The sequence below is a fragment of the Plecotus auritus genome (genome assembly GCF_963455305.1).
Source record: "Plecotus auritus genome assembly, chromosome: 6".
NCBI lineage: Eukaryota > Metazoa > Chordata > Mammalia > Chiroptera > Vespertilionidae > Plecotus > Plecotus auritus.
Window position 1 is genome coordinate 83,659,239 of NC_137773.1, and position 21,932 is coordinate 83,681,170.

General features: G+C 52.8%; 1 protein-coding gene and 1 pseudogene across 2 annotated transcripts; both read left to right on the forward strand.

Annotated features, from left to right (window-relative positions):
• Positions 1 to 259: 259 nt before the first annotated feature.
• Positions 260 to 935, forward strand: LOC308251702 (ornithine decarboxylase antizyme 1-like; annotated as a pseudogene). The gene has a single exon. The product of its transcript is annotated as an ornithine decarboxylase antizyme 1-like (transcript).
• Positions 936 to 10,045: 9,110 nt separating this feature from the next.
• On the forward strand, positions 10,046 to 12,372 carry GADD45B (growth arrest and DNA damage inducible beta). Its single transcript, XM_080674346.1, has 4 exons — positions 10,046 to 10,325; positions 10,413 to 10,514; positions 10,900 to 11,122; positions 11,376 to 12,372. Exons 1-4 carry the CDS (start codon positions 10,282 to 10,284, stop codon positions 11,487 to 11,489), a joined length of 483 nt encoding a protein of 160 aa, XP_080530472.1. The 5' UTR covers positions 10,046 to 10,281; the 3' UTR covers positions 11,490 to 12,372.
• The last annotated feature ends 9,560 nt before the right edge of the window (positions 12,373 to 21,932 follow it).

Below are 21,932 nucleotides of genomic sequence, written 5' to 3' on the forward strand. Positions count from 1 at the left end.
GCAAGACCGGAGGGGCTGCATTTTAAAATACGGTGGGCCTTCTGGAAAAGGTGGCCTGTGAGCAAGGACTGGGAGAGAAGGCAGGAATGCACCAGATGAATAGTGGGGAGAAAGCCTTCCGGGGGAGGGGCTAGCCAATGCAAAGCCAGGTTCCAGGCCTGGTGGACATGGCAAAGAAGGAGAACTTTCTGCGATATTAAAGAAGCAGAGGCGGCGGGCGAGCAGCGGAGGTTTTCCTGGTTTCGGACCCAGCGGCCGGATGGTGAAACCCTCCCTGCAGCGGATCCTCAACAGCCACTGTTTCGCCAAAGAGAAGGAAGGGAATAAACCCAGCGCCGCCGTTCAGGCCAGTCGCACCTGCCGCTCATCAGTGCACAGCCGCAGAGGCCGCAGCAGCGAGAGTTCCAGGGTCTCTTAACTGCTGCGGCGACCTGGTCCAGGGCCTCGTGGTGCTCCTGATGTCCCTCACCCACCCTGAAGGTCCCAGGTGGGCGAGGGCATAGTCAGGGGGTTCACAATCTTTCAGCTGATTTATTTTACTCGGATAATAGGCTGAATGTAACAGAGGAACTGACATCTAACAACAAGACAAGAATTCTCCATGTCCAGACCGGGCTCACAGATGCCAAACATGTTAACTGGAGAGCAGTGCTGAGCAGCAGCTGCCTCTCCATGGAGACCCCAGGCGGAGCTCTGCCCTGGGGAGCAAAGACAACTTCGCAGCTCTCCTCTAGTTTGCAGAGGGGCAGCTGCATGCTGACCACTTCTTCATTTGCTCCCACAAGAATCGTGATGACAGAGCCGCTCTGCTCCTCACCTTGAGCTTTATGGGCTCTGAGATTGTGAGACCGGGGCACCCCCTTGTCCCTGAGAGACCCAATGCTTGCTTCATGGCCTACACATTTGAGAGAGAGTCTTCTGACGAGGACAAGTAGCAGCTGCACCAACTGCACCCCTCACCTTTGCCACCACTGACAGATCATCGCAGATCGTAGCCCCTGTGTGTGTCTCGCTTTGTGCTGGTGGTGTGGCCAATGGCTGCACTGGGGTGCACATGCCAGGCCTGCTCCCCTCTTCTGGGTTTTGTCCGCATGTTGTAATTATGCAAATAAATGCTTGCTCCAAATTAAAACAAAAACAAAAGGAGCAGATACTATAGAAGAGGAAAATATATCTACATCTACATTAATAAAAGAGAAATATGCAAATTGCCTGTACCTCTGTGTCACCCACCAACCAATCAGGAGTGAGGATGCAAATTAACCCAACAAAGATGGTGGGTTAATTTGCATATGCAGGCGCCTGCTATGGGGGGGGCGGTGGAGAAGACTGAGGGCTCCTGCCAGAGGGAAGACGGAAGGCGGTGACCAGAGTGAAGGCCTGGGTCCCGGGTGGCAGAGGAAAACCCGTGCAGGCAGCCAGGGGAAGGAAGGCCTATTGCACGAATCTTCATGCAACGGGCCTCTAGTCTAATATAACATTAATGCATCAGTTATCTACTGCCCTGTAACAAATAGCTACAAAATATAGTGGCTTTAAAGCAATTTATCTCCATCTCCATGGGTCGGGAATCTGCGTGGCCTTTAGCTAGCTTATCTGGTTCTTGCATTCACAAGATTACACTCAAGCATCAGCTGAGGCAGGGTTATTGGAAGGGTTCGGGTCCTTGCAGGCTTTTGGGCCGAGAGCCTCAGGTGCCTGCTGACTGCTGGCCAGGGGCTGTCTCATCACATAAGAGAGGATCTGATCTGGGTTTGAAACCCTCACTGTTTGTTGTAATAGGGAAAAAAAACTAAAAACAACCCAAATATCCATCGATTAGTACCGACTGACACTTTTGTGTAGATTCACACAGTGGAATATTATAGAGCAGTGAAAATGAATGCAACCCAGCAACACCTAGCCGCAGGATAAGCTCCCCAACATAAGATTGTGCAAAAAAGGTAAAGTGCAGATGAATACCTACAGGATCCTGCCATTTTTATGAAATTTAAAACCTGCCTGGGTAGCTCAGTTGGTTAGAGCGTCATACTGATATGTCAAGGTTTGGGGATTGATCCCTGGTCAGGGCACATACAAGAATCAACCAATGGCCCTGGCCTGGTGTCTCAGCTGGTTGAAGCATCATCCTGTACAGAAGGTTTTGGGTTCGATTTCCAGTCAGGGCACATACCCAGGTTTCAGGTTCAATCCAGGTTGGGGTTGTAAGGGAGACAACCCATCGATTTTTCTCTCCCACATCAATGTTTTTTGTTTTTTTTTTTCTCCTTCCCTTCCTCTCTCTTTGAAATCAATTTAAAAAAAACCCACAAAAAACAAAAAAACATATCTTTGCTCAGCCGGCATCGCTCAGTGGTTGTGTCAACCTATGAACCAGGAGGTCATGGTTTGATTCCCATTCAGGGTACATGCCTGGGCTCCATCCCCAGTGTGGAACGTGTATAAGGCAGCCAATCAATGATTCTCTCTCATCATTGATGTTTCTGTCTCTCTCTCCCTCTCCCTTCCTCTCTGAAATCAATAAAAATATATTTAAGAAAAAAACATATCCTTGGGTGAAGGTTAAAAAATATAGTTAAGAATCAACCAATGAATGGATAAATGAGTGGAAAAACAAAAACAAATCTTTCTTTCTCCCTCTCCCCCTCTCTCTCTCTCTCTCTAAAAAAAAAAAAAAAAAAATCAATAAAAAAAGCAACAACAAAAACGCCCAAACTAGCTATGTTATTTAGGGGTGCTCCAATGTGGTATAATTGAAAGGAAAGTGGGGACCCCGGAGCTTGCACCTGGTGTCTGAAGCAAGGGCACTCTTACTGGAACTGTGCCCTCCAACTATATAATTGGCTAAACTCCGTGCATCCGCACAAACAGAAAATATCTGACAAAACTGAGGACCAGGCTCTGGGCAGGTAGCTCAGTTGTTTAGAATGGTCATCCTGGTACACCCAGGTTGCGGGCCCTATCTCCGGTCAGGGCTCAGACAAGAAGCAACCAATGAATGCATCAGTAAGTGGAATAACAAATTGATGTCTCCCCCTGCTTCCTCTCCAAAATCAATCAATCAATCAATCAATCAACAAACTGAGGATCTTCTTATATCAATTTGCATCTACTAAGCAAATTCATTTTTGTATCCTGATTGCCTAGAAATGGTTCTTTGAGTTCTTTGAACCGGTGGTGCCATCTTTCTGGTTTCCTCATTAGTTAAATACACTCTTTGGCACATGTACATTGTATCATGCTTCTTCCCTTTAAAAAAAATGTATCCTTTTGCCTAGATTGGTGTGGCTCAGTGGTTGAGCATTGACCTATGAACCAGGAGATCATGGTTTGGTTCCTGGTCAGAGCACAGGTCCAGGTTGCAGGTTCAATCCCCAGTAGGGGGCATGCAGGAGGCAGCTGATCAATGATTCTCTCTCCTCATTGATGTTTCCATCTCTCTCTCCCTCTCCCTTCCTCTCTGAATCAATAAAAAATATATTTTTAAAAAATGCATCCTTTTAACATAATGTGGAGTCCCTCAGAGTGACGTGGGGGATTCAGTCAGTCATTCAACCAGTACACATATATAGTATATCCCCTATTATGTACCAGGGATACCACGCTGAGCAAAACAGACCAGAACTCTTGCCCTGATGGAGCTGACATTCCAGTGAGGGCACAGATAATAAATATGATGAATAAGTAAAATATATAGTATGTTAATATATAGTAAAAATATTGGCTGGAAGCCTGCAATCAAGGTGCCAGCACGGTCAGTTCTTGGTGAGGGTTACTTCCTGGTTTGTAGATGGCCACCTTCTCACCTGGTTCAGTGCTAAGAAGAAAAAAGAGGGTATGAAATGGTGTATGTGTGAGAAAGGTATGGCAGGTGGCCCAGGGAAGCCCCACCACGTGGGGGTTGGGGGGACAGAGGCAAGGTGACTTGGGGTGGGGCAGAGGAAGGGGCCCTCTGGGGGCTGCAGGGAGAACCAGCAGGGGAGACCCCCGTCTCCAGGGAGAGAGGGGCGTGGCTTCAAGTGACTTTCAAGGTAACTACAACAGGGAAGGTGTACAGAGCACTTTCTCTGTGCCAAGCCCAGTCTAGGTTATGTTTTTTTCACCATTCCGACAACCTGGTTTTCCTATGAAAAGGCGTTTCAGAGAGGTTAAGTTACCAATTCAAGGACACACAGCTTGTAAGTGATGGAGGTGGGATTTGAACCAGGTGAGCTTGACCTCACAGTGGAGTGCCCCACCCCTGGCCCCAAGAGGCCTGGCCTTCCAGCCTCCTCATCTTTGCTACTTCATCTCCCATACCTAGTGAGGCATCTCCACCCCCTGACAGCCTACCCTGGCTTACCAACATGTCAAAGTTCAGAGAATGACTCACCTCCACCAGGAAGCCTCTCCCTCGGGACAGGAATCATGTCTTGTTCATCTCTGGGGAAAAAAAAAAAAGCCACGATGTCAGAGGCTAGCCATGGCCTTGCTTCAAAACACACCAATGCCTTCCTGGCACATCCAGAGTCAAACCCAAAATCCAGACCTCTTCCCACAGCTGACCAGGCCCACCTTCCCCATCTCATGCTCCCACTCTCCCCTCCAGCCACCTGAGACTCCTGGGGCTCCTCAGTCACCCCTCAGAGCCTTTGCAGGTGCAGTGCCTGGAGACTGTCCTTACAGCCTCCCAAGCCTTCTTCATGTCACTCAGGTCTCAGCTCAAAGGTCACCTCCTGAAAGAAGCCCACCCCCTCACCGACGTAGCTGTGGACAGCCCCTAGGGCTGAATCACAACCCACCGGACCTTCAATTAATGTCTGAAAGTTGAGTAAGGGCCCCCATTTAGTGGGCAGTTCCTATGCATGGGCCAGTGTCTTCTAAGTATGGACCAGAATGGACTCATTACGTGCTCAGGAAAAGCCTGGATGATGCTGTGATGTCCATGTGCAAAGGGGAAACTGAGGCGTGGGGGTGAGGGGGCGGAAAAGAAATGCTCAAGCTCACACTGCTGGTCAGGAGAGAAGTTGGAAGTTGAAATGCAAACCCAGGCAGTCAGAAGTATCCCTGGTCACCCCATCCCTCCCGTGTGCTGTGTGTGTGTGTGTGTGTGTGTGTGTGGCGGGGGCGGGGGGGGGGGGGGGAGAGGGGCTCTGTCTACCTCCATGCTACTTACCCCAACCCCTCACTCCTCTCCTATCTTGGTCTGCTCAGGCTGCCGTAACAGAATGCATAGATTGGGCAGCTTAAACAACAGACATTTATTTCTCAAAGTTCCGGAGCCTGGAAGTCTACAATCCAGCTGCCAGCAGGGTCATTTCCTGATGAGGGTTACTTCCTGGTTTGTAGAAGGTCACCTTCTCACTGCGTCCTTACGTGGTGGAGAGAGACTCTGATCCCTCTTCCTCTCCTTATAAGGACACCAACCCCATCACAGGTACCCACCCTCATGACCTCATCCAACCCTAATCACCTCCCAGATGCTCCACCTCCTACTATCCCAGTGGGGGTTAGGGCTTCAGTATATGAATTTGGAGGAGACACACACATTCGGTCCATGTCACCTCCTACAATGAAAAGGGCCTTAGCTCTGCACTCACATCTTTCTTTCTTTTTTTTTTTTTTAATATTTTATTGATTTTTTACAGAGAGGAAGGGAGAGGGATAGAGAGTTAGAAACATCGATGAGAGAGAAACATCGATCAGCTGCCTCCTGCACACCCCCTACTGGGGATGTGCCCGGAATCGAACCTGGGACCTTTCAGTCCGCAGGCCGACGCTCTATCCACTGAGCCAAACCGGTTTCGGCTGCACTCACATCTTTCAAATGGCCCTGCCTAGCCCTGACCCATGATCCTCCCCAATTCCACCTGCCTTGCTGGGAGGGATCTCAGGATCCACCCTTCTGAGCAGATCAACTCCCCAACTTACTGGAGACTTGATTTCCCCTCTGTCCACTGGGAACACCCCTCCAAGTTTGCTTTTGGGGGCTGGGGTTTAAAAACAGGGTCCCAAGAAGCAGGGCTGGTACTAGTGTGAGGCAAAAACACAGTCATAATTTTAAAAAATCATACTTTAGTGCAACTAAGACAAAACACATGCAAAATAAAATTTTCATGCTGGAGACATTTTCAAAATGTTAAATTGAGACATGATCAATCGTACTGATTTTTCCTTTTGGTCTCAGCTCTAATATAGCTTGGTGTGGTGCTGTTAGTGATCCATCCTGGATTATAATTTTTTTTTAAATATATTTTATTGATTTTTTACAGAGAGGAAGAGAGAGGGATAGAGAGCCAGAAACATCGATGAGAGAGAAACATCGATCAGCTGCCTCCTGCACACCCCCCACTGGGGATGTGCCCGCAACCAAGGTACATGCCCTTGATTGGGACCCTTCAGTCCGCAGGCTGACGCTCTATCCACTGAGCCAAACCAGTCAGGGCAGGATTATAATTTTTAAAAAAGATTTTAAATTGATTTTTAGAGAGAGAGGAAAGGAGAGAGAGAGAAAAACATTAAAGTGAGAGTGGAATATGATCCACTGCCTTCTGCATGCCTCCTACCTGGGATCGAGCCCACAAACTGGCCATATGCCCTGATCGGGAATAGAACCAGCAACTTTTTGGTGCATAAGATGATACCCAACCAACGGAGCCACACCAGTCAGGACTTGATATTTTAAAATTTTAATATTCTGGCCCTGGCCAGTGTGGCTAAGTGGCCCAAGCACCGAAGGGTCTCAGGTTTAATTCCCAGTCAAGGGCATGTACCTAGGTTGCAGGTTCAATCCCCAGCCCCCGTTGGAGCACATTTGGGAGGCAATCAATGGATGTGTCTCTCTCACATCTCTCTCTCTCTCTCTCTCCCCCCCTCCCATTCTTCCCTCTCTTTTCTCCTTCCACTCTTGATAATATAATATACACTGAGTGGCCAGATTATTATGATCTCTGAACGCATAATAATCTGGCCACTCAGTGTATATCCTATATAATAAAAGGCTAATATGCAAATTGTCCCCTCGACCAGGAGTTCGACCAGCAGGCAGGCTGGCCAACCGCCCATGTTCCCTCCCCCTGGCCAGGCTGGCCAGACCCCACCCATATATATATATATGTATACACACACACACACACACACACACACACACACACACACACACACACTGAGTGGCCAGATTATTATGCGTTCAGAGATCATAATAATCTGGCCACTCAGTGTATATATATATAATCTCATTCTGGAGAAGTGGTGACAGTTGCATAAACTTGTGACTATCCAAAAACCCCACTGAACATTCTAAAAGGGTGAATTACATGGTATGTGAATTACATCTTAATTTTAAACAGTGAGAAAAAAACACTATTTATCTTGCTACTGAATTTTTTGCGGCCTCCTTAACTTTTTCACCTAAAATTTGAATGCTCCTCAGCTAAGGAGGGCAAAGCAGGGCCTCAAAGACTATGTGTCCAGGTCCTTCCTTTGCATCAGTCACAACAGTCTTTCTCCAGAAGCTAAGCCTTTGTCTGGGCTGTGCCCTCTGACAGGAAAACAAATACTCATCCTCCAGGGCTCACTTTGCTTTGTCTCCCCCCAGTCTGACCTCCCTGACCCACATCCCCCCAGCCCTCTCCCGCTAGACTCCAAACATCCTCTCCTAAAACCCTCCCCATCTTGGGGATATCTTCAGGGAACTTCAGCTCTCCCCCCCCGCACCCCCCTCCCCCCAATAACACTGTCTTCCTGAGTCTCTGTTTCTTCCTTGGCAAACCTGGAACAGTCACCCCAGTGCTCCTAGGGGCATTGAAGTAGAAACTGCTTATGCAATGCTTAGCATGTTAAGTACTCAATACATGTTTGTTTTAAAAATAAGTAAATAAATAAAAAACAGATGTTTGTTCACATTAGTATCTTCAATACGAAGCAACATTAATAAAAAGAGTAATTACACTTACAGATTCTCATTTGCAAGGTGGGTACGCTATACCCGTTTTTTCTCACTGGGGCAGTCCCTGCTTCACTCATTCTCCAAAGAGGGGGTTGTGGGTTACCTCCACCCGGTGGATGTGTTACCTCTTCTTGAGGCAGACAGGGACATCCTTAGGGCTGAACCTAGGGTAAGGTGAGTGAGGCACTGGCCTCAGAAGCAAAATTTAAAGTGGCACCAAAAACCTCAATCATTAAGGTAAGTATTTTCATGAAGTAGTTTAAAAAATCAAAATCAACACAAAAATCCATGATAAAGAAAACACTTTTTTAAAAATTGTAAATAAACAGGATCTGGTCCTGCACCTGCACAGCTCACCTCCCTGGCCTTCCCCTAAGTCCTGGCCCTCGTCCAGGTACATTTAAAAACCTTGATATTTTGTTCATCATGGATTTTTTTGCATAAATGTTGATTTTTTAAAGTATATTGCATTCTGACATTATTAAATACATGTTGCATGTGTAAAATGTTGTGTATATAAAATATTGCAACTGTCACCCAGCCCTCTTCACCCTGCCCCCTCCGGTCTAACCCTTATGTCGCTGCAGGCGCAGAGACCCAAATCGGCCACCAGGTGGCGACGCCACGCCTCTCAGAGCCCGGGACCTTTAGTGACTCCTAGGTGGGCGGTGCGGAGGAGGCGTGATGCATCAATCCCGTCCCGGGCTGGGCGGGGGAGTCTGGGGAACCAAGCGTTGGGGCTGAGTCCAGACCCCAGGCTGGCGGGGGAGGGTACACAACTGTGAGTCACCGGGGAGCCCCCGATCGGCCGTGGGAGACAGTCCCCCGGAGGCCTGCCCACCTGGCTCGTGAACTGCCTTCCTGGGGAGACTGTGAAGCTGGCAGCCGTCCCCGCGTGCAGCCGTTCCTGGCGCACACGTGTGGCTACAAGAACAAGTAGCCAGTGGCTTGAGGAAGTGGCGGCGTCAGTTTCCCCTTTTGCATCGGGCAGATAAGTGTAGCCCCTGCTTCCTGGGTCCTTGAGGATTCAATGAACTACGATACAGGGAGCCTGGTACACTACGCACTAAATACATAGCAGTGCTCACCCTGGACGGAGGAAATAAAAGTGGCGCCTATCATTGCAAGGGAACCCTAGGTGACAGCGTGAGGCGCAAGCCCGAACCTTTTTCCCCAGGCTTTCTCTCCGACCTTGATTTCTACCCAGGCCAAGTGTCCAAGTGATGTCAAATGATGGAACGCGAGACGCCGGCAGGGGGCGCGCAGCGCACCGAGGCCTGACCACCTGCGCCTCCTACGCGCTTCCTACCCTGAAAATCTCTGCGGGTGGCGAGAGGGAGCTCGGGCTCGCCCCTAGGGCGCCTCGGACTTTGCAGCCCCTGCTTCTGGGAACCTTGAGGCGACCTCCTGCGACCACCAGGTGACATTTATTTAAGACTTATTGTGTACCCCTTATTTTATGTCATGCTTCTTCCTGCAACCGGATGAAGCCGGTGTGCATTCTCCTAGGACAGGTGGGAAACAGGCCTACTTTCGCAGCCCCCAACATTGGGGACTCTGAGGCGACCTCCCGCGACCACCACAGTTTATTAAGCGCTTAATGTGTACCTCCCCCCCCCTTTTTTTAAAGCTCCCTCCAACCCAAGACACAGAGGCCTAGAGAAGTTAAATCACCAGTGTCTAAGGGTCTCAGACTGGGAAAAAGCACCACCACCACCTCCTGGGAGGGATTCGGCTGCAAGCCGGGCCCCTTCCTCTTGCAAGCCCCCAGCACAACCTGGGAAAACAGCGGGCCCGGGACTCTCCGGGGACTGGGAGGGGATTCCAGGCCCCCCCGAAAATCCGGGCCGCCTCGCGCGCTGGAAATCCTGCGCGCGCCCCGAAACGCGGCGCGGCTGCCGGGAAATCTGGAGAAAAACTTCTGCTTTTTTTTTCCCTTTTCTGGCACTCACGCTCCCCATGCGCCCTCCTCCTGGCCCCCACGTGGGGCAGCCCCCCCACGCAGCGCCCCGCCCCTTCTCCACCGCCAGCCAATCGCCTTTGTGGGCTCCCCAGTGGGCGGGGCGGATGGCAGCAAAGGCTACGCCCTGTTTGCACAAGTCTTTAAAAGGCGCCGCCGGGCGCGGCGGGACCAGATCGCTGACGCGGAGGACCCGAGCCGTCATTTCGCCAAACCCTGGATTATTCCTGCTGAGGACTTCGCAGTTTCCCCCTCGTCTTTTGTGGGGCGGGTTTCGCTGTCTTCCGAACACTCGGGCTCCGTGGGAAGGTTTTGGGCTCTCCGGCCTCGGAGTTTGCATTTTCTCCCTCGGGACTGTCGTGGGCTATTTTCCACTGTGGATTATAACTGCAACATGACTCTGGAAGAGCTGGTGGCGTGCGACAACGCGGCGCAGAAGTAAGTAGACTGAAGTTGGCTGGGCCGGGCGGGGACCCGAGCTCCCGGTGCCCGACCGGGAGCTGACCCCCCTCTCCTTTGCCCCAGGATGCAGACGGTGAGCGCCGCGGTGGAGGAGCTGCTGGTAGCCGCGCAGCGCCAGGATCGCCTTACCGTGGGGGTGTACGAGTCGGCCAAGCTGATGAATGTGTGAGTCAGACCCCGTTCTCCAGCTGAGTGCGGGTGGAGATCCCTCCTGCGCTCTGCACGCTCTCTGCTGCACCTCTCTCTAGCTCGGGGCTGGGACTTCCCCAAGTGTCCCTACTATGGATGGAGAACCTCTCTGTTTGTGTGTGTGGGTGTGGGGGGTGGGGTGGGGGAAGCTGCAGTATCCTGACGCTGTATCATTTGCAAGCGTCCCCCCATTATGCTCCTACTTTATCTTCCCCTGCGTCCTCCGCCCCCCTCCAGCTGCATGCACACGCTGCCCCCTGCAGAGCTGTGGTTTCTCTTTGTTTATGCAAACTCCCCTGTGCATGGCGGCCCCCCCCCCTCAGGGCCCCAGCTGACCCGAACCCTTCCTTTGGCCTCTCAGGGACCCTGACTGCGTGGTCCTGTGCCTGTTGGCCATTGACGAGGAGGAGGAGGATGACATTGCCCTGCAGATCCACTTCACACTCATTCAGTCCTTTTGCTGTGACAACGACATCAACATTGTCCGGGTGTCTGGTATGCAACGTCTGGCACAGCTGCTGGGCGAGCCAGCGGAGACCCAGGGCACCACGGAGGCGCGAGACCTGCACTGCCTCCTGGTCACGGTGAGCTGGGCCTCCTGGGTCTGCCCCGCCCCAGTACCTGGGCCTGTGTTTGTCAACAAAGTTGAGCTGGCGGGGCTTGCACCAGCTCAGGGCTCAGCCACGCTAGGCATGTCCCGTGGGCAGCCCCAGCGGCCTCATCACCCCGCGAGCTATTTTGAGCCAGCCTGTTTTCCCCACAGGGGCCCTGGGAGAGGGAGGCTCCCTGCACACTCCTGGGGCTCCCACTGAACCCAGTCTTTTTCCTCCCCCACAGAACCCTCACACAGATGCCTGGAAGAGCCACAGCCTGGTGGAGGTAGCCAGCTACTGTGAAGAGAGCCGGGGGAACAACCAGTGGGTCCCCTACATTTCCCTCCAGGAGCGCTGAGACCCCCTCCTAGCATCAGAACCTGTCAAGTTGCTGCCAAAAAAATAAAATAAATATTTGACCCTCCCTCCGTCCAGAACAACCCCCCAAAACAAACTAACCTGTGAGACCATCGGGGGCAGAATCATTGGAGACTGGAGACAAGGAGAGGGGCGTGCACAGCCACCCCCAGGGCCGGGAGCCTGGAACAGCGCCAGTGGCGGCCACTGCGAGAGGAGAAGAGGGGAACTCAGGCCAGCAGGAGAGGGGACCCTGGAGCTCAGGCCTCTGACAGCAGGAGCTGCAGTGGGAGAGGACATGGACTCCACACTTCAGGGGTGGGGTGAGACTGATGGCATCCCCACGCTTCCAGAGGCTGGAGCTGACATCTGCAAACGCAAACGGGCCTTGTTGACGAGGGTCTGCAACCCTCGCCAGAACTAAACTTTGGGACTTGGGAACTGGGGCTGATATTGCTCTGCACCCATGAACTCCCAGTTTGCAAACTGAATAGACAATCTATTTTGTTACTTGCACTGTGACTTGAACCACTGAGAGAGACCGGAAGCTTACAGATACATACATCTATTTTACTTCTATGATGATGATGGCCTTGTAATAAATTTCTAAAGCTTCTGGGTTCTTGTGTTTGTGCTGCCTCCAAGAGTTCCCAGGACTCCCACCCTCCCTCACACTGCAGCAGCCCTGCCCCCAGCCCCCTCTTGCAAGCTCACCAGGAAATGTTACTTAAGTCCCTGTTAGCAGCTCCAGGCTCCTTCTCAAAAACAGTGCCTCTTCTCTCTGCAGCAGGCGCCACCCAAGTCCAACAAATCTTTGCCTCTTTTTTTTTTTTTTAATTCTCCCTCCTCCTGCCATGTAGCAATTAAAAGACCGGTTTATTACGAAACCTGGCCGCCGTGCCACTGCTGGTACAGGCTGTGCTGGAGCCAACCCCAAGCTCTGGGCACATTCAGATACAATGGGGGGGGGGGGGGGAGGCTGTAGCCCCTGCCTGCACAGCCACCAGCGAAGCCCAAGGTCCAGAGAGGTCATGGGGGCACCTGTGACCTACAGCAAGACTGCCTTCTCAGAATCCTCTGGGCGAGTCTGGACCCTGCTGGGAGAGTTCCTCTGGTGACCCCCCCAGGGTGCCCCCTACCCAGGCCTTTTCCCTACTAGGATGGGCCTCTTCACTTCACTAAAGAAAAAAACCAAAAACCTTTCCCCCAAACTAAAATCAACAAGCAGAAAAATACTCCAGGAAGTTTTGTTCCTGGCCCAGCTGGGCTTGGCATGTTGCTGCATTTTGCCTCTAAACCGAAACTGTAGGGGCGGCCACCTCTGTTTTCTAAGTTACATGCAATGACTACCCCTCCTCTGGCCCTGGGCTGGGAGCTGGGAGTGGCCTCAGTCAGAAAGGTGGGCTCAGCCAGGGCAACCTAGCCTACCCTCTGCCAGGTGGCCTGGCCTGGGAACTGTGGGTATGGCGTGGGGGAGTCCGACCACAGGCCAAGACCTTTCCACTGAGCCCACGTGGGCAGTGAGGAAAACCCCCAGTGGCCCATCAGGAGTCATGGGGCTGGGGGAGCCCCAGGGGGAAGATGGGTGTGAGCGAAAGAAAGAGGGGAAGTCCGGGGGGGGGGGGGGGGGGGCGGGAACCCTTTGAGGGTTGGGAGAAGGGGAGAGCACAAATGGGGAGGGAGCCCTGAGAGAGTAGGGAACCTGGGGTAGGAGGGCAGAGGAACACCTGTAGAGGGTGGGGGAGGGGAGGTTCTAAGAGGAGGGACCCAAACCCTGAATAGGGGCCAGGGGAGCACAGGGGTATGAGGGTGAGGCAGAGGGAACACAGAGGGGCTGAAAGGAGGCTGAAATAAATCCCTGCAGGGGGTGAGGGAGACAAGTGGGGAGACCAGACGGAAGCCCCCAGTGGAAGGAAGGGGTACTCCAGGGTGTGTGTGGGGTAGATGGGGAGGAGATCCCTGAGAAGGAGCTGGAGAGGGAAGAGACCAGGGGAGTGGGGAGCAGAAGTGGAGGGATCCCCCCTGAGGTGGGGGCCCACGGGGGAAGGACTAGCACGGACAGGGTTCAGTGCAGCTGTGGCCTGGAGCTCAGGCTGTCTGTGTTAGGTCAGCTCCTCCCAGGGAGGCACATCCCTGCAGGTTCTGCCCATAGGCATGGGCCACTCTGTCCCCACTGTGACCCTGGCCATCCGGAAGGGCCGAGTGACCTCTGACCCTCTCATCGCTAGGTCCCCTGTGCAGTAGGAGCAAGAAAGACTACAGGCTTCTGGGCCCCAAGGAAATAACAGGGCCTGGGTGGGACTCCAGCTCTGTGGCCACAGGTTCCCTATTCTCCCTGTCCCTCTTTCCCCGCTGCAAAATGGGGTAATAATGCTACCTGCTGATAGCTTGTTTAGGAGGTTCAAGGAAATATGTATTTCTTAGATCAGTACTTCCTGCATAGAAAGTATAAAAAAGCCATTCGCCATTATTACCACTTTCACAGCCACCCTGTGAACCAGCCCGGTGGAGACCAGGGTGAGGCCAGGGAGACACCTCCGTGCAAAATGGAGGAGAGCAATGTCCAAAAATTCAGTCAGCAAGATAAAGAATATGTTAAAGCACTATTTTATAAACTGAAATGCAAACAAAAAAACACAGAGAGAGAGAGAACTCCCTGGGAAACAAAATTGTAAATCAAGATAAGATCAACATTGCTGAGTTTTTTCTTTTGCCTCAGGCTACAACACCTCTCAGCTGGCCCTGTCCCCATCTTATTGAAACTTGATATTCGGTTTGCAGGTGGAGAAGTGAAGGCTCAGGACCCCAAACTCCGTGCACCCTCATCAGCGTGAATGCTGAGGGCTGTGACTCTTTTATTTTTATTTTTTTTTAATTTCAGCACTTAAAAAAAAATCCTCACAGGAGGACATATTTTGTTGTTGTTTGTTTTTTATTAATTTTTATAGAGAGAGGACGGGAAAGAGAGAGAAACATCAATGTGAGAGAGAAACATTGATGGGTTGCCTCCCATATTTGCCCACACCCTTTGGTGGGCAAATATGGCCAGGACAAGGGCCATAACTCTTATTACTATTATTGTTATTGTGCCGGTCTCATTGTTGCTGTCATTAGTAAAAGTATTAAGTCTTCCTGACTGAACCCACAGATGTCCAGAAATCTGCTTCAAATGCTGCCCTTTCACTAGGTTAGTAGCAGTAGTTCCGTCTTCCCTATCTACAAAACCTCTTAACTTTGACCACAGTCCCATGAGGATAGGGCTGTTGTCCCCTTTTCCAGAAGAGGAGACTGAGGCCCAGAGTGGAGGCTAGGAGCCTTGCATGGGGGGTAACTGGCTAATCAGCCCCTGGGGTGATGGTGGGAACAGGGCTCACCATCCCCATTTCCTCCCCCCAACACCAGAGTTCATGATGGGCCAGGGAAACATTGCCACCGGTCACCAAGGCTCCGTCATAGCTGTGGGGGACTTCTCTGGGTACCAGGAGACACTTGGCAACCTCACCAGGAGGGTGTATGCAGACACGCTTCCCCAGCTGGGGTGGCTGGAGTGCATGCTCACCTTCGGGTACCCATGCTGCCTCTGTCCACACCTACACTCATGGGCCCAAGACATGCATGCATGCAGGCACACACCCCACTATGCAGATACATACATACCCGGAACCATGCACACAGCTCCCCAAACACCATACATACTGTATCTACTCAAGTCCACCACACACCCCCACCCCCTGGGGCCAGCTGCTTAGCTTCTCTGAGCTGCCTTTCCATGTCTGTCCAATAGACCCACCTCCTCTCTCCAGCATATGTCTACATGTGTACACATACACCATAGACACAGAATCACACGCATGGTGACTGATGTGTCAATGCAATAGGCCTCAAGGATTGTAGGGTTCCAGCTATTTCCTTGAACCCTCCCTGCCTGGAGAAGGGGGAATGGCCTTGTGAGCACATCATGAAGCATATAACACACCCTGGACTTGGGGACCAGGCTCCTATGGGGGCCAGGAATGAGATAGACACATAGGGCAGTGATGTTGGGAGGAGCAATAAAAAAAATCACTGACAAGTCCTGGCCGGGTAGCTCAGTTAGAGCATCATCCTATATGCAAAGGTTATGAGAGTCAGGGCACATACAAGAATCAACCATGAATGCATAAATAGGTGGAGCAACAAATCTCCCTCTCTCTTCTTCCTCTCTGCCTCCTTCCCTCCATCCCTTCCTTTCTCTCTAAAAAAATCAAGAAATAAAAATTAAAAAAATAATAAATAAAAACCACTGATGGGGCATTGGGCCCACTCTTGCCCCCTGGTATCTCTTCATCCTCACAACAACCATACAAATGGGGACTGTTACTATCTACATGGGCTCAGAGAGGAGCAGCGACTTGCACAAGGGCACACAGCTGGATGCTGACAGAGTCAGGGACCAAGCCCCGGCCTGTGTGATGCAGAGTTAGGACTTGATATCTATTTATACTTATATATTATCAAGATATATACCATAAAATAGTTCACATACCATAAGATTCCCCCCTTTAAAGGGTAAGTCAGTGAGTGTTAGAATTCCATACAAAGTTGTGCAATCATCACCACTGTCTAGTTCCAGAACATTCCATCACCCCAAAAGGAAAACTCATGAGCAGTCACTCCCCATCCCCATCCCCCAGCCCCTGGCAGCCAGGAATTCCACTTTCTGTCTTTGTGGATTTGCCTGTTTCGGACATTTCTTATCAATGGAATCACACGCTCTATGGCTTCCTTCACTTACATAATGTTTGGGGTTTCATCCATGTGGTAGCACGAGTCACTCTTACCGTCTGGACTTGTATCACCTCCCTGTATCTGTGGTCCCCAGACAGGATACACAGGAAGGCACTCTGAGTCATGAACACAGTTCGTAGTGAGCAAGGACCCCCCCCCCGCCCCCCACACACATACACACACCCTGCACCAAGACACCGCTTGCACACCTGGCCCTCTAACCTCTGGCTTGTGCATGTGCTGATCTCTCTGCCTAGAACCTGTCCCCCATCCCTTCCCACCACCTTTCCTCAAGCAAACTCCTGCTCTCCTTTTTGCTCTCATCTCAGATGCCCCCTCCTCAGGGAAGCCCTCCAGACAGGACACTTGGAGCCTGTCTCCTGCTCTGCCCACCTCCTCTTCCTGGCACCTCCCCCGTTTGCAATGACATAGTTAGTCCTGTCATCGTTGGCTTCTTGTCTGTGTCTATGTTGGACTGCAGACTCCAAGAGGGCTGAGAGAGAGTCTGTTCCGTCCACCCCTGGCCCCACATGGCAGAGCTCAGGGCCCCGGACCCAGTTGGCATGTCATAAATGTTTGTGGCATAAAGACTCAAGCCCTAGGCCTATGTCCTGTACAACTAAATTGACCCATCAGTGACCTCCTTCTGCAGGACAGACTGTTTTGTCCCTAAAGGACACACACTGGTCTGCCAAGGGCTAGGTCCTGGCCAAATACAGGACACAACCCAGCACAGAGGAGCTGGAACCTGTCCCTGTGGAGGCGGCCGGCCACCTGCCCGTGGGCAACTTGCTTCACCTGCTTGGACTCAGTCTCCTTACCTGTCCAATGGGGAGACTAGTGGGAGTGACCGTCTCTCAAGGCTGTTGTGAGCATTAAAACCAGTGAAATATGTCAGGCATTCAGAACAGTGGTGAGCCTTCCAGAGTGTTAGCTATTATTATATGAGTTGGTATTCGACTGTTTATGATTCCTTCTACCTGGACTTTGTGTCTGCCTGTCTACCATGCACCTGTGAGTAGAACTAGCGTGAGGATCCGTGCTGCTACATGGGGTGGTGGCAGTCCGCATGTACCTGTAGCTGGGCCTGGAATTCCTGGAGTCCTCAGAGTGAGCCTGGCCTCCCAGAATTCCTGACCAACTAGGGTCACATGATTCTACCTTGACCTCTCCCACTTAACCTCAACTCAGAGATGCTGATTCTGCAACATGGCTCTGCATTTCCCTGAGATGTAAGGTGGCCCCAGACCTAATCTCGTTGGGGAGGCAGCAGATGTGTTTTGTGGCCCGAGGACTATTTATTCTAAGCAGTGGGCATGATGGCCACATGTACGCATGCAGGCACTCATGTGCTTGCACATGTGCATCGCAGACAGTCAAGGTATTCAGACTTGCAAACAGACATGGACACACACACACACACACACACACACACACTATTGTTCTTACCCTCCAGTATACCTATTGAATGAGTTTCCCGGGGCAGCTGTAACAAAGAAGCACAGACTGGGGGGCTTTCCTGACAGAAATTTATGGGTTCCCAGTTCTGGAAGCCAGAAATCTGAGATGAAGGTGGGGACAGGACTGCTTTCTTCTCAGGCGGTGAGGGAGGATCTTTCCAGGCCTCTCTTGCTTCTGGTGGCTTCTGATGTTCCTTGGCTTGTGGATGTTCTCCTGTGTCTTCACCTGGTCTGCCCTCTCAGTGTGTCTCTATGTCTAAATGTCCTCTTCTTAGAAGGACACTGGTCATATTGGATCAGGGACCACCCTCCCTCATGACCTCATCTTAACTTGATCATCTGCAAAGATACCACCTCCAAATAAGGTCCCATTCACACGTCCTGGGGATGAGAACTCCAATATCTTTTGAGGGGACACAACTCAACTCATAACACCCCCCAAAAAATACCCAAACATGTACTGTCAGGCACACATAGAGATGCTGGATCGCCTGAGGCACACACGCCAACAGACACCTCTCTTTCTCTTGTTCCCAACACTAGCACGGGCCCTACTGCACAGCACGGGCCCCATCCATGATGAGTAAAAACACATAGCCAGGGCCACAAGTCTCAGACACAGGCCACCAACTCTCACCCAGCCCTTCTGCTGAGGCATCAGCTTCCCGGTCCTTCCTGCCTACCCAGAGGGTGTCCAGGTAGAGAACGGCCTCAGGAAAGCTGTGGAGTGTTGGGAATCACTGCAGGCAGCCTCTGGGGTGGCGGAGGAGACCGGGGTAGCACCTCTGACCTCAGGTTTATGGGCAACCCAGGGGCTTGGCATCATGGTTTTGGTTCGGCTCATTCAGTAGGTAAGATGGAGCTGCAGGGATCAGGTATCCCCAGGGGTCCCACTCTGGCTCTCACCTCCTCCCTTCCCTCTGCAAAATACCACCAATCAATGCCCAGCTCCCCGCTTTGACTCCACGGTCCCTTCTGTGGTCCCCTCTGCCTGGGGTGCCCTCTCTGGGCCTCAGGCATGTGCCTCACTCCTGCTTCTTCTTGTCTTTCTTGACCCCAAGTTCCAGGCAGAGGGTGTGGCCTCTCTGCTAGATTTTCAGGGTTCCAGTGGTGCCCTATGGGCACGCGTGAGCAGGGAGGCAATGGCGGAGCATGGCCCTATCTGTTGGAACTGGGAAGTCTGGCAATGTTGCTCCCTGGAGCTGTGCAGTGATGGCGCCTCGGAGACCTGCACACAGGCACCCCCAGTCCTCAGTGTAGTGAGGTAGGCACCACATGGACGTGTATGCCAGTGACCAACAGCCTTGCAGATACCCAGGGGCCTGTGGTGACCGGCATGTACCTCCTGAGACCCAGATGACTCAGAGTGACTGACACACAGCCCGGTGACACCCCTCCCCCAAGGACGACGGGCCAGGAGCCGGCAGACCGATTACAGACACTTGCAGAAGCTCCATCTGGAGAAGGGGCAGGAGGGGTTTCCTCTCGCAGCCCCTCCCTGTTCTTTCCCTTCATTGTTATTCCTCCTCATTCCCACCCCCCACCCTTCCAGGGCCCCAGAGGTTCCCAGGCTCTGGGGCAGGGGTGGAGTGGGTGGGGGGTATGGTGGGGCAGCCCAAGACCCTAGTGCACACTGGTCTGTGCGCAGTCCCATGCGCGTTGAAGTGCGAGCCTGCGACCACATGCGTGCTTGCGTGGGGCGGTGTTTGTACCACAGTGTACACAGCAGGCACGCCATAAATGCCTTTGAGATAGCAGCAGGGCGGAGGGGCTGAGTTCAGGCCACACAGGGAGGGACAGCTGCAGAGCTTCGGATTCGAATCTGGTCTCGGACAGCTTACCCTAGCATCGCGGGGCAAGTGTGACTCAGTTTCTCCATTCATAAAAGGGAAAGTCTCATCGCCTTCCCACGTGGCGACGTGAAACCAGATAATGCACGGAAGCGCTTAGCACAAAGCTGGCCTTGAGAACCCTCATTATGCCTTCCCTCCACTCCACCCTCTCGCCAGACACTCTGGGGGTGGAGAGGGGCGCTGACCCAGGCCCCAGACAACCTCCCGTCCCTCCCCGGCAAGCAGGAGTCCCGGCTTCCTCGGTCTCTAAATTGGATAATTGGAGACAGAGGCGGCTGTGCGAGAGACAGAGAAATCCCCGAGTGGGCGAAGTGCAGGGGCCTGTCCTAGTTTCTCCAGATTTGAGGCCCCGACCCTCACCAGCGCCACTACGGGTGCGCCCTGGGCACGCGGCCGGTGCGCTCCGGAGGCCCCAGCGCTGGCCGCCGACCCCTTTTCGAGCCCGGCGGTGCCAGCCTCCCTCTGGTGCCTGCCAGGCGCGGTGTCTACCGCCGCCCGGGGCAGGGGGGCGGGGATGCCCGCCGGCGGCGGCCCCGGCGGCGTCTCCATCCCCTCCCAGCCCCAGGCGGCGGGCGGCGGGCGGCGGGCAGAGGGCGGGGCGTCTGAACACACCCTCCCTTTGTGAGCGGCGCCTTCCCTGGGCGGCCTGGCGCGCGGGTCCAGGGCACAGCGCCAGCGCCCGGAATAGCCTCCCTGCCCCGCCGGCCGCCTCACGCCCCGCCGGAGCCGCCTGACCTGCCCAGCGGGCCGCGGGGGTGGGGGTGGGGGGCAGGCCTGCTGCACGGGACGCAGTGCGTGCTCAGTGGCACGGGGCTGCAGCGCCACCGGCCTAAGAGCAGCAGCAAGACCTACTGTGTGTGCAGCCCCTCTGCTGGTTGCCAAGGCCCATTGTGTTGGCCTATCTGCATGCAGCCCCTACTGTATGCAGACCCCCACCTACATGCAAACGACCACTGTGTCAGTCCCTTCTTCCTACAGCACCTATTGTATGAAGCCCCTCTGTAGTATGCAAATGCCCACTGTGTGAAGACCATTGCCTGTGTACAAAACCAATATGCACACACCATCTGCATGCAAACACGCATGAGCAGACTTCAGCCTGCATGCAAGACCCACTGTGTGAGACCCCACCTGCCTACAACCACCTACAGAGAGTAGACACAACCTCATGTGTGCAAATGCTTGTGTGCAAACACTGACATTCAACCACCCACTGTGTGTAGCACCTGAGTATGCACACACCCACTGAGCAAAGGCACAGACACATTCTCAAACACCCACTATCGGGGACGTCCCATACTTTGAAATGCCCTGGTCTGTGCAAGCACCCACATAGGGGTAAAAACCCTGATGCGTGCTCACCTGCATTTTGACCTGTACATGTGTGGTCATCAGGATAGTGCAAACATTTCCCAAGTTCAATTATTTGCTGTACAGAACCCCTGTGCCTGCAAATACCCACTATGTGCAGAGATCCATATGGGCACCGGGACCCTCTCTGAGGGCCATGTGCATATGCCTTGACTCCACTTGCACACTCTGCTCTGCTTGGTTCTCTTCTGGTTCTGACTGTGAGGGCTTCTGAAGATGTGGGAGGAAGTGGGTTGCACACCCCCTGCATTGTGTGGGTGTGGGTGGTGGACTCAGGCATTCCGGGCTGGGGCCTGGGGGCTGGGTCTCCTGGGGCCTTCCGGGAAGCTCAGGGGACAGGTGCAAGGGCAGGCAGGCTCTGTGGGCAGGATGCCAGCGGGTGGCTTCCCTGAAACTGGGCACAGCAACTGGGAGAGGTTTCCAGGCCATCCGGCCCCACCTGGCCCCGGGGCACTCTCGGCAGATGGGCAGGGCATACAGGCAATGCCAAAGATGAGCCAGGCCCCAGTCTGCACATGCCTGAACAAGAGCCACTGGTGGACTTGTGCACATACACCTGTGTGCATGTGTGAACTCTGCTCTCCACATGCAAACGTACATGCCTGTGCAAACACACAGGCTTGCACTTGTGTATTGCATGTGAACCACATGATACAGGCAATCACCCTGAGGCTTCACAGGACAGAGAATTTTGTCTGCATTGCTCATTGTTGTCTCTAGCACCTGACAGTTGGTTGGCGCTCCGTAAATATTTGTGGAGTGAACCAATGGATAAAAGGACGAATCATTTTACAACTATGTACTGAGTGTCTACATGTGCTAGGCACTTGTACATCTGGGAACAACAAAAGGATCCTTGGCCTGACATTCTAGACATGCACGCAGGGCTGCAAATAAGCTCACAGCTGCACACATCTGTGAGTACACACACGTTGATCAGGAAACACCTAAGTCCATTTAATTCATTCACCTGCAGAAACCAGAGCCAAATGT

Coding starts and splice junctions, on each gene's coding strand:
- GADD45B (XM_080674346.1), top strand. CDS start 10,282: ATGACTCTGGAAGAGCTGGTGGCGTGCGACAACGCGGCGCAGAA. Junction 10,326..10,412: donor TGCGACAACGCGGCGCAGAA/GTAAGTAGACTG, acceptor CCTTTGCCCCAG/GATGCAGACGGTGAGCGCCG. Junction 10,515..10,899: donor TCGGCCAAGCTGATGAATGT/GTGAGTCAGACC, acceptor TTGGCCTCTCAG/GGACCCTGACTGCGTGGTCC.